At 54.3% G+C, this 11,861-nt stretch overlaps 1 protein-coding gene across 1 annotated transcript in view; it reads left to right on the top strand.

Annotated features, from left to right (window-relative positions):
- LOC144481725 (disks large homolog 4-like) overlaps positions 1-8,418 on the top strand; it is a 142,846-nt gene extending 134,428 nt beyond the window's left edge. The window contains 4 exon segments of the mRNA XM_078200873.1: positions 4,249-4,361; positions 5,565-5,617; positions 5,620-5,655; positions 8,206-8,418. Coding sequence (XP_078056999.1) covers positions 4,249-4,361; positions 5,565-5,617; positions 5,620-5,655; positions 8,206-8,312 — 309 coding nt within the window. The 3' untranslated portion in view covers positions 8,313-8,418.
- The last annotated feature ends 3,443 nt before the right edge of the window (positions 8,419-11,861 follow it).

The following is an 11,861-nucleotide window of genomic DNA, read 5'->3' as shown; positions in this document are numbered from 1 at the left end:
CCCTTCAACCCCCATTCCCAGTTAAAAATCTGTCTCACTCCTCCTTAAATTTACTCCCTGTCCCGGCACCCACCGGGTAGGGAATTCCACAGATTCACAACCCTTTGGGAGAAGTAGTTTCTCCTCCAACTCTGTTTTAAATTTGCTGCCTCTTATCCTCAGACTGTGACCTCTCGTCCCAGAATGTCCCACAAGAGGAAGCATCCGCTCCACGTCTACTTTATCCACACCTTTCATCATCTTGTAGACCTCAATCTGATCTCCCCTCATTCTTCTCAATTCCAGAGAGTATCGGCCCAAAATGTTCAATCTCTCTTCATCCGACAAACCCCTCGTCTCAGGAATCAATCCAGTGAACCTCCTCTGAACTGCCTCCAATGTCGCTGCATCTTTCCCCAAATGCGAGTGAAAGGTCGTCCAGACTTGAAATGTTGGCTCCTGAGGTTTTGTCCTTAGAACATAGAAAAGCTACAGCACAAACAGGCCCTTCGGCCCACAAGTTGTGCCGAACATGTCCCTACCTACTAGGCTTACCTATAACCCTCTATCTTACTAACTTCCATGAACTTATCCAAAAGTCTCTTAAAAGACCCTATCGAATCCGCCTCCACCACCACTACCGGCAGCCGATTCCCCGCACCCACCACCCTCTGAGTGAAAAACGTACCCCTAACATCCCCTCTGTACCTACTCCCCAGCACCCTAAACCTGTGACCTCTTGGCGGCACGGTAGCACAGTGGTTAGCACTGCTGCTTCACAGCTCCAGGGACCTGGGTTCGATTCCCGGCTCGGGTCACTGTCTGTGCAGAGTTTGCACATTCTCCCCGTGTCTGCGTGGGTTTCCTCCGGGTGCTCCAGTTTCCTCCCACAGTCCAAAGATGTGCGGGTTAGGTTGATTGGCCAAGCTAAATTGCCCCTTAGTCTCCTGGGATGCATAGAGGGATTAGCGGGTAAATATGAGGGTTAGAGGGATTAGTGGGTAAATATGTAGGGATATGGGGATAGGGCCTGGGTGGGATTGTTGTCGGTGCAGACTCGATGGGCCGAATGGCCTCTTTCTGTACTGTAGGGGTTCTATGTTTCTTGTGGCAACCATTTCAGCCCTGGGTAAAAGCCTCTGAGAATCCACTCTATCAATACCTCTCAACCTCTTTTACACCTCTATCAGGTCACCTCTCATCCTTCGCCTCTCCAAGGAGAAAAGACCGAGCTCCCTCAGCCTATCCTCATAAGGCATACCACTTAATCCCGGCAACATCCTCGTAAATCTCCTCTGCACCCTTTCTATGGCTTCCACATCCTTTCTGTAATGAGGCGACCAGAACTGGGCACAGTACTCCAGGTGGGGTCTGACCAGGGTCCTATACAGCTGCAGCATTACCTCCCGATTTCTAAACTCAATTCCTCTATTGATGAAGGCCAGTATTCCATACACCTTCTTAACCACAGCCTCTACCTGCGACGCTGCTTTGAGCGTCCTATGAACCCGGACCCCAAGATCCTTCTGATCTTCCACACTGCCAAGCGTCTTACCCTTAATATTATATTCTTTCATCCTATTCGACCTGCCAAAATGAACCACCACACACTTATCTGGGTTGAAGTCCATCTGCCACTTCTCCGCCCAGTCTTGCATCTTATCTATGTCTCGTTGCAACTGCTGACATCCCTCTACACTATTCACAACACCTCCAACCTTTGTGTCATCAGCAAACTTGCCAACCCATCCTTCCACTTCCTCATCCAGGTCATTTATAAAAATCACAAAGAGCAAGGGTCCCAGAACAGATCCCTGGGGCACTCCACAGGTGACCGACCTCCATGCTGAAGAAGACCCATCTACAACCACTCTTTGCCTTCTGTGGGCAAGCCAGTTCTGAATCCAGAAAGCAACGTCCCCTTGTATCCCGTGCCCTTTCACTTTCTCAATGAGCCTTGCATGGGGCACCTTATCAGGTGGGGCTGAAATCCATATAAACTACATCGACTGCTCTTCCCTCGTCTATGTGTCTAGTTACATCTTCAAAAAATTCAATTAGGCTCGTAAGGCATGATCTGCCTTGGACAAAGCCGTGCTGGCTATTTCTGATCATACTATTCCTCTCCAGATGTTCATAAATCCTGCCTCTCAGGATCTTCTCCATCAACTTACCAACCACTGAGGTTAGACTCACTGGTCTATAATTTCCCAGGCTATCTCTTCTCCCTTTCTTGAATAACGGAACCACATCCGCAATCCTCCAATCCTCTCCCGTCTCCATTGATGACACAAAGATCATCGCCAGAGGCCCAGCAATCTCTTCCCTCGCCTCCCACAGTAACCTGGGGTACATCCCATCCGGTCCCAGCGATTTATCTAACTTGATGCTTTTCAAAAGCTCCAACACACCCTCTTTCCTAATGTCCACATGCTCAATCTTCTCAGTCCACTGCAAGTCTGCACTGCAACTACCAAGATCCTTTTCCACTGTGAATACTGAAGTAAAGTATTCATTGAGTACCTCTGCTATTTCTACCGGTTCTGTACAGACTTTCCCACCGTCACATTTGATAGGTCCTACTCCTTCACATCTTATCTTCTTGCTCTTAACATACTTGTAGAATGCCTTGGGGTTTTCCTTTATCCTGTCTGCCAAGGCCTTCTCATGACCCCTTCTTGCTCTTCTAATTTCCCTCTTAAGTTCCCTCCTACTAGTCGTATACTCCTCCGGATTTCTAACATTACCTAGCTCCCTGAACCTTTTGTAGGCTTTCCTTTTCTTCTTGACTAAATTCGTTACAGCTTTCGTGCACCATGGTTCCTGTAACCTACCATAACTCCCCTGTCTCATTGGAACGTTGCTGTGCAGAGCTCCAGACAAATTTTCCTTGAAAATTTGCCACATTTCTTCTGTACATTTCCCTGAGAAAACCTCCTTCCAATTTATGCCTCTAATTTCCTGCCTAGTAGCCTCATAATTGCCCTTACTCCAAATAAACACTTTCCTAGCTTGACTGATCCTTTCTCTCTCCAATGCTAATGTAAAGGAGATAGAGTTATGATCACTATCCCCAAAATGCTCTCTCACTGAGAGATCTGACACCTGCCCAGGTTCATTCCCTAATACCAAATCAAGTACAGCCTCCCCTCTTGTAGGCTTGTCCACATACTGTGTCAGGAAGCCCTCCTGAACACACCTAACAAACTCCTCCCCATCTAAACCCCTTACCCTGGGGATATTCCAATCGATATTTGGGAAATTAAAATCTGCCATCACGACCACTCTGTTATGATCACATCTCTCCAGGATCTGCTTCCCAATCTGCTCCTTGTTGGGTACACTCGCCATTCCCAAGAATTAAAATAAAAGCCCGGTATTCTGTGGAGCACTGCTGCTCCCTGGTGCTGGCGATGTGCGTTACACGAGTGTCCAGCTCTGTACAAATCCAGGGCTACAACCTGGTTACTACCCAGTGTTTAGTAATATTTGGTGAGTGGCCGATGTGACCTATCACTGGTTAGTACACGGGGGTTAACAAAAGAAGCGAAGGGGAGATGCTTTTCTAAGCAGCGAGTGATTCGGATCAGGAGCGCAACGTGTGGGGGGGGTGCAGATTTAATCCATGGTTTTCAGAGAAGGATTGGACGGGAATCCGGAATTGTACGGGGAACGAGCAATATGACAAAGGGGCGGGATTTTCCCGTTCCGGCCTGCCACGGGAATCGTAACGGGCGGGACACGGACCAGTGCAAAGGCCCGCTGACCCCAGGTGGGATTTTCCGGTCTGGGGGCTGGAAAATCCCAGCTGTGGAGTGAGACGGGGTGAATTGCTGTGGCGGGGGGGGGGGGGGGGGCCAGTACAGAGGTGACGATGGGCTGAATGGTCCGTGCTCTCACTATTTTACGATCCTGTTTATTAAGGTGTAAATTAAATGTTGTGTTAACCTTGCGGATCGGGGATTATCTTTCTATCAGTTACAGTTCACTCAGTCCCAGCGTTTCTCTCTCGCTGTTTAATCAGTCAGTTTATACCTGCCGATCGATGGCTGTTTTTCCAATAGTTTGCAGCCTTTGTTTGTCTCACCGACCCCTTTCCCTTCCTATTCTGTAATCTTCTAACTGTACCTGTGTGTCCATCGTCTCCCCCACCCTCTCTCTCTCTGCCTCTACCCCTCCTGGGTCCATCCCAAACTCTCCCGCCCCCCCCCCGTGGGTCCATCCCCCGCTCTGCTCTCGGTTAAAGCTGGTCTCCTCTCTGCCCTCCAGGGGAAGCATTGCATCTTGGACGTGTCGGCGAACGCAGTGCGGAGATTGCAGGCTGCTCACCTTCATCCCATCGCCATCTTCATCAGACCCAAATCGCTGGAAATATCCTGTGAGTATTAACTCGCTTCCCCCTCCCGGGTCCGGATCGGGGCGGGAGGGAGGAGGAACTGGGATCGGGTTTCCCATTCAGCCCATTGTGAGCTAGCATCGACTCCGTCTCCGCTTCCCCTGTGGATGGTTTGCTGTGTACCACATTTGCAACCCCCCCCCCCGCCTTTGCCCCCCCCTCCCCCCGGTGTTTGACCCCCGCTGTCAGCTCTGTTGCCCCCATACTGCTCCCTGCTCCCATACCCATTGTTACCACCCCAACCTTTTCAATCCTTTCACCTTCCCACACGCAGTATCTCCAGGCCAGACCTGAACATTCTTACTAAACATAGTAACATCGAAACTAGAAGCAGGAGGAGGCCATTCAGCCCTTCCAGTCTGCTCCACCATTCATTATGAATTCACGGCTGATCATCAAATCCAATATCCTGATTCCCCCCTTTCCCCCCCCATATCCCTCGATCCCTTTAGCCCAAGAGCGATATCTAATTCCTTCCTGAAATCACACAACGTTTTGGCCTCAGCTACTTTCTGTAGGAGTGAATTCCACACATTCACCACCCTCTGGGTGAAGAAATTTCCCCTCATCTCAGTCCTAAAAGGTTTACCCCTTATCCTCAAACCATGACACCCCCTAGTTTTGGATTCATCGAATGATAGAATCTGCAGTGCAGAAGGCCTTTTGGCCCATCGAGTCTGCACCGACCACAATCCCACCCAGGTCTCATCCCCATAACCCCACAGTCCTCATCCCCCTGACGCTAAGGGGCAATTTAGCAGGCCAATCACCCGAACCCACACATCTCTGGACTCCCCCACCATCGGGAACATTCTGAATCTACCCTCTCTAACTCTGTTAGAATTTTATAAGTTTCCATGAGATCCCTCTCACTCTTCCAAACTCCAGTGACTTAGTCTCTCCCAATGGTGCTTTTTACTATGCCCACTACACAGTAGCTTCCTCTCTCCCCCACATCCTCCACCCCCCGTCCTTTGCCTCATCACTAACTCTCGGGAATCAGTCTGCTGGCTCACTCCCCACTCCCCTCCTTTTGGGATGTTCGAGATGGTGGAAGGTGTGAACAGGAAGGCAGTGGAAATTGTGCAGCTGTCTGGGTGGATGGGTGCGTGAGCTGTGCTCTGTTGTGCTGTTAATAGGGTGGAATGGACGGAGGATGGTTCGAGTCGCTCTGTGCTTTGTCTTACAGGGAGATTAACAAACGGCTGACAGAGGAACAGGCTCGAAAGGCATTTGAGAGAGCTGTGAATTGGAGCAGGAATTCACTGAGTGTTTCTCAGGTGTGTGACCCTACCTGCATTTTTTAACAGGGGAGGTTGGTGTTCGCCAGAAGCCACGGGCCCCCACAGAGTGTCTGTCAGATAGGCAGGGGGGGGGATCCGAATGGAGGTGTTGTTGCAAGACTGCAGCTCTCAATAAAGAGAAAACTGAGGGGCAGCGCGGTGGCACAGTGGTTAGCGCTGCTGCCTCACAGCTCCAGGGACCCGGGTTCAATCCCAGTGGCACGGCGGCACAGTGGGTTAGCGCTGCTGCCTCACAGCTCCAGGGACCCGGGTTCAATCCCAGCGGCACGGTGGCACAGTGGTTAGCGCTGCTGCCTCACAGCTCCAGGGACTCTGGGTTCAATTCCCGGCTCGGGTCACTGTCTGTGTGGAGTTTGCACATTCTCCCCGTGTCTGCGTGGGTTCCTCCGGGTGCTCCGGTTTCCTCCCACAGTCCGAGAGATGTGCTGGTTTTGGTGGATTGGCCATGTCCCTTAGTGTCCCAAGACGTGAATGATGGATTAGCCATTGTAAATGTGTGGGGTTACAGGTTAGGTGGATTGGTGGGGAGAATGTGGGACTCGCTCCCACGGGGGAGTGGGGAGAATGTGGGACTCGCTCCCACGGGGAGTGGGGAGAATGTGGGACTCGCTCCCACGGGGAGTGGGGAGAATGTGGGACTCACTCCCACAGGGAGTGGGGAGAATGTGGGATGGGGGATTGTGGGGAAGGGGTTTGATGTCGGGCATGGAGACCAACCCACATTTGTTTGGTTGAAGGTTCCATGGGTCAAGAGAGAGAAAGGATTCCTCTGGTCGGGAGGAGGGGTGGTGGGGGGCGGAGGGGGGTGGGGAGAGGGGTGGTGGGGGGCAGGGGGGAGAGGGGTGGGGTGGTGATGGGGGGGCGGGAGGGGGAGTGGGGTGGGGTGGTGGGGGGCGGGGAGGGGGAGGGGTGGGGAGGGGGAGGGGTGGTGGGGGTGGGGGGGTGAAGTGAGGTGGGGCGTGGGGAGGGGGCGGGTGAGGGGAGAGTGATTGCCCTGAAGAAGGGGCAGAGCAGAACCTTCAAACTGGAATCAGGCCATTCGGGGAGGGACATCAGGAAGCATGTCCTCACACAGAGGGGATCTGGAACTCTCTCCCCTCCAATCCCACTAAAATATACTGGTGTCGGGGGGAGGGAATTGGAAATTTCCAAACTGTGGTTGGTGGGTCTTTACTTGAGAAGGAGATGTCAGAAATCCAGCTGGGAAGATGGAGGGGTTCTGTTTTCCCAGCTCACAAACTCCACTGTGGTGACATGGTACACTCCCCCCCCCCCCCCCCCCCGGCATCCTCACTCCCCCCCCTCATCCTCACTCCCCCCCTCATCCTCACCCCCCTCTCCCCTCATCCCACTCCCCCCCTCATCCTCACTCCCCCCTCATCCTCACTCCCCCCTCATCCCCACTCCCCCTCATCCCCACTCCCCTCCTCACTCCCCCCCCATCCTCACTCCCCCCCCTCATCCTCACTCCCCCCTCATCCTCACTCCCCCCTCATCCTCACTCCCCCCTCATCCTCACTCCCCCCCTCATCCTCACTCCCCCCTCATCCTCACTCCCCCCCTCATCCTCACTCCCCCCCCTCATCCTCACTCCCCCCTCATCCTCACTCCCCCCCTCATCCTCACTCCCCCCCTCATCCTCACTCCCCCTCATCCTCACTCCCCCCCCCCTCCCTCACTCCCCTCATCCTCACTCCCCCCTCATCCTCACTCCCCCTCATCCTCACTCCCCCCTCATCCTCACTCCCCCTTCATCCTCACTCCCCCTTCATCCCCACTCCCCCTCATCCCCACTCCCCCCTCATCCTCACTCCCCCCTCATCCTCACTCCCCCCTCATCCTCACTCCCACCCTCACCCACCCCTCCTCACCCTCACTCTCCCCACCCTCCCACCCTCACTCTCCCCACCTCCCCACCCTCACTCTCCCCACCCCCTCACCCTCACTCTCCCCCCTCACCCTCACTCTCCCCACCCTCACTTTCCCCATCCCCCTCACCCTCTACCTCACTCTCCCCACCTCCTCACCCCCCCTCCCCCCTACCTTCACTCTCCCCACCCCCCTCACTCTCACCACCCCCTTCTACCTCACTCTCCCCCCCACCCTCACTCTCCCCCCCCACCCTCACTCTCCCCCCCACCCTCACTCTCCCCCCCACCCTCACTCTCCCCCCCACCCTCACTCTCCCCCCCACCCTCACTCTCCCCCCCACCCTCACTCTCCCCCCCACCCTCACTCTCCCCCCCACCCTCACTTTCCCCACCCCCTTCACCCTCACTCTACCTCACTCTCCCCCACTTCCTCACTCTCCCCACCCCCCCTCCCCCATCCTCACTCTCCCCACCCCCTCACCCTCACTCTACCTCACTTCCTCACCCTCCCCCCCTCACTCTCCCCAGCCCCGTCACCCTCCCCCCATCCTCACTCTCCCCACCCCCTCACCCTCACTCTACCTCACTCTCCCCCCGTTGTCGAGTTTCTATCTAAAACAAACTAACTCTCTCCTCTCTCCCTCTGTTGTTGCAGCCATTGTGGACGGTGACAGTTTCGAGGAGATCTACATCCGGTCAAAGCACGTCATCGAGGAGCATTCTGGCCCCTATATCTGGGTCCCTTCCAGGGAAAGACTCTAGGATAAACCCCCCACCCTCCCCCACCCCACCCCTCCCTCCACACCCCACCACAGCCGACTGATCTCATCCCTGCTAATCCTGCCCAATCCCAAGCTTCGACAGCTGCTACCGCCTCTCGCAGGATCTGACTCCCCCTTATACACACACATGTACGCACATACACACACACACATGTACGCACATACACACATGTACGCACATATACACACACACATGTACGCACATATACACACACACATGTACGCACATATACACACACACATGCACGCACATATACACACACACATGCAGACACATACAGTCACATATACACACAGTCATATATACACACACAAGTATATACACAGTCACACCTATACACACACACACAGTCACATGCAAATATCCACATACAGCCACACATTTACACATAAATAGTTACATACGCACACACACACTCACATATACACAAACATGTACACATACATATACACCAACACACACCACTGCATAAAAACATGTACACACACATGCACAAACGCATGCACGCACACGCATGTGCACTGACCTATGCATAACCGCACATATACCCAAACACACACACCCACCCCCACCCCCACACACACACCCACACACACACATACACACCCCCACCCACACAGTTTTTGTTCTTTCATTCGCTCCATTCCTGGGGATGGGCAGAAGAATTGAAAAGAATCATGTTTTTTAAGAAGAAGAGGGCAGCCTTGCGTGTGACCTGTATGTTTCCGCACTGTGCAATCCCGCTTGTGCATGCTTTGTGTGTAAAGCAAGCAAATAACAAGGACCTTTGAACGAACAAATAATAAAAAAAAAAATCAGCCCCCCAACTTGCGCTGCACGAAGGGGGGTGTCACGTCCGTGAAGCCTGGGCTCATCTCTGGCTGAATGTAAATAACTTCCTTATTTTAAAAAAAAAACTCATGCAAAGTGATTGAACAAAACGGCAAAGACAGAAGGAGGAAAAAAAACGACAAAAAAAAGACTTTAAAATATTGCTTTCTGTTCTCTACTCATTCCTTTCCTGGTATCGTCTGGTATATTGCTGCCTGCACTCGAAAAGAGAAAAAATAATAAACATAATCATTAAAACTAATTCAATCCGGAGGTGGATGGACATGTGGAAGGAACGCGGCGTGAAATCCTGATCAACCCCCTGGAAAGATGGTGATAATCCCTCCAAATTCGCTGCTCCTCGCAACCGGCGGGGAAACTCTTGCCATCTTCCTTGACGAGACATTTCTTGTTATCTCTCTCTCTCCTTCCTTCCCTCCCTCCCTCCCTCCCCACATTCCCCCGCTACACACGGGGCCTTTCCTCTATCCAGCTGCAGAGAGACCGTGGGCGTCTATTAGAGCAGCGGTTACGCCACACGGGGCTTCCTCAACACCATCGCGGCCGAGCCTGGGTTTCCCCGTCCGCTCCCCGCAATCCCTTCATTCCCCCAGGGATCAGAAATCCCCCCCTCCCCCTCCCCACCGTGTGGGTCTCAGAGATGGGAATCTCCACGACTAACCCTCTGGGGAGGTAAAGATTCACAACCCTCGTGAAGTGAAGCAATTTCTCCTCATCTGGGTCCGAAACGATCGGCCCCCCCTTTATCCAGAGACCCGTGCCCCCAATACTGTGTTTCAGATTCCTCGCCCAGCGGAGAGGATCTCTCTCTCTGTCCTCCCTTGGAGGATGGAAGTTTCCCATCCCGCCTGCCGCGGGAACTGTAGCGGGTGGCGCGCCCGTGCAAAGGTCCGTTGACCCTGGGTGGGATTTTCCGGTCCTGGGGCGAGCGGGGCTGGAAAATCCCACCCGGCATCTTGTGTGTTCCAAAGAGGTCGCCTCTCGTGGAGGTGAGGCCCGATTTCCGAGTTACTCTCGGCGTAGAACGACCCCGTTACCCCAGTGGAAAAAACCCACTGCTTTCACATTCCCTGAAGTGGTTTCTCTCTCCTTTTGTCACTGGAGATCACCGCCCCACCCCCACCCCGGCCCATCCCCCCCAATCCCCCCTCCTCCCCGCCCCCCTCCCCCCTCCCCCCCACCCCCCGCCCCCCTCCCCCCCACCCCGGCCCCCCACCCCCACCCCGGCCCCTCCCTGGCTCTTTTCCCTGGGTTAATTTGATCTCTTTAGAGTATTTCTGTTACGCAGTGCATTGGGCAAGAAGGGAGTGTCTTCATTTCAGACCTTGGGTGGAGCAGGGTGCCAGAGACCCCCACCCCGCCCCGCTGTCCGCTCTGTGGGTGAGGCAGGGATTGGCAGTGTTCAGGGCAATGGGGAAATGTTCCATCAGTCCGTGGGGATGGAGGGACACAGGGATTTCTGCAGGGGGTCTCGATGGTGGAATGGGGGGGGGGGGGGGGGGGATGGGGGGGGAAGGAATGATGAAGGAGGCTGATTTTCTCCTGCCCATTTCACTGCCTCCCCCCCGCCCCCACCCCCGCCGCCAACGCCCCAGCTTTACAAAGCTTGGCCTCTCCTGGCCTTGAAGGGGGGGTTGCTGCTGCCGACAGGCGTGAGGTTCGAGCTGGGTGTGTCACTGACCCTCGTACAGTGGCACTGATCCGAATTGAACCCCCGGCTGCTTTCGGGCTGGCTGGCACGGTGGCACAGTGGTTAGCACTGCCACCTCACAGCGCCAGGGACCTGGGGCAGCACGGTGGCACAGTGGTTAGCACTGCTGCCTCACAGCGCCAGGGACCCGGCGGCACGGTGGTTAGCACTGCTGCCTCACAGCGCCAGGGACCCGGGGCAGCACGGTGGCACTGTGGGTTAGCGCTGCTGCCTCACAGCTCCAGGGACGCGAGTTCGATTCCAGCCTCGGGTCACTGTCTGTGTGGAGTTTGCACGTTCTCCCCGTGTCTGCGTGGGTTTCCTCCGGGTGCTCCGGTTTCCTCCCACACTCCGAAAGAGGGGCAGGTTAGGGGGATTGGCCATGCTAAATTGTTCCTCAGTGTCAGCGGGGTAAATACGTGGGGTTACGGGTATAGGGTCTGGGTGGGATTGTGGTCGGTGCAGGCTCGATGGGCCGAATGGCCTCCCTCTGCGCTTTAAGGATTCTGTATGATTGTGTGATTTTATGGGTACAGCTCACACCTAACATTGGGGGAGAGACTGTCAGCTCGCTGCTGCTGAAGGCAGTCTTTCTGTAAGGAAGAATCTCACGATTGGAGTGAATTGGGGAACTATATGGATGAAGAGTGAAGCAGCCACTCTGAGGGCTGAGACTTTGCAGCAAGTCTTCAGAGTAAAGTCCTCCGGAGCACACAGCATCCAGGAATCATAGAATCCCTACAGTACAGAAAGAGGCCATTCGGCCCATCGAGTCTGCACCGATCACAATCCCACCCAGGCCCTACATCCTTATCCCTGCATATTTACCCACTAATCCCTCCAACCTACGCATCTCAGGACACTAAGGGCAATTTTAGCTTGGCCAATCAACCTAACCCGCACATCTTTGGACTGTGGGAGGAAACCGGGGCCCCCGGAGGAAACCCACGCAGACACGAGGAGAATGTGCAAACTCCACACAAGAC

The sequence above is a fragment of the Mustelus asterias genome, chromosome 31 (assembly GCF_964213995.1).
Source record: "Mustelus asterias chromosome 31, sMusAst1.hap1.1, whole genome shotgun sequence".
In the NCBI taxonomy this organism is placed as follows: domain Eukaryota; kingdom Metazoa; phylum Chordata; class Chondrichthyes; order Carcharhiniformes; family Triakidae; genus Mustelus; species Mustelus asterias.
This window is presented reverse-complemented; position numbering and strand designations above follow the sequence as displayed.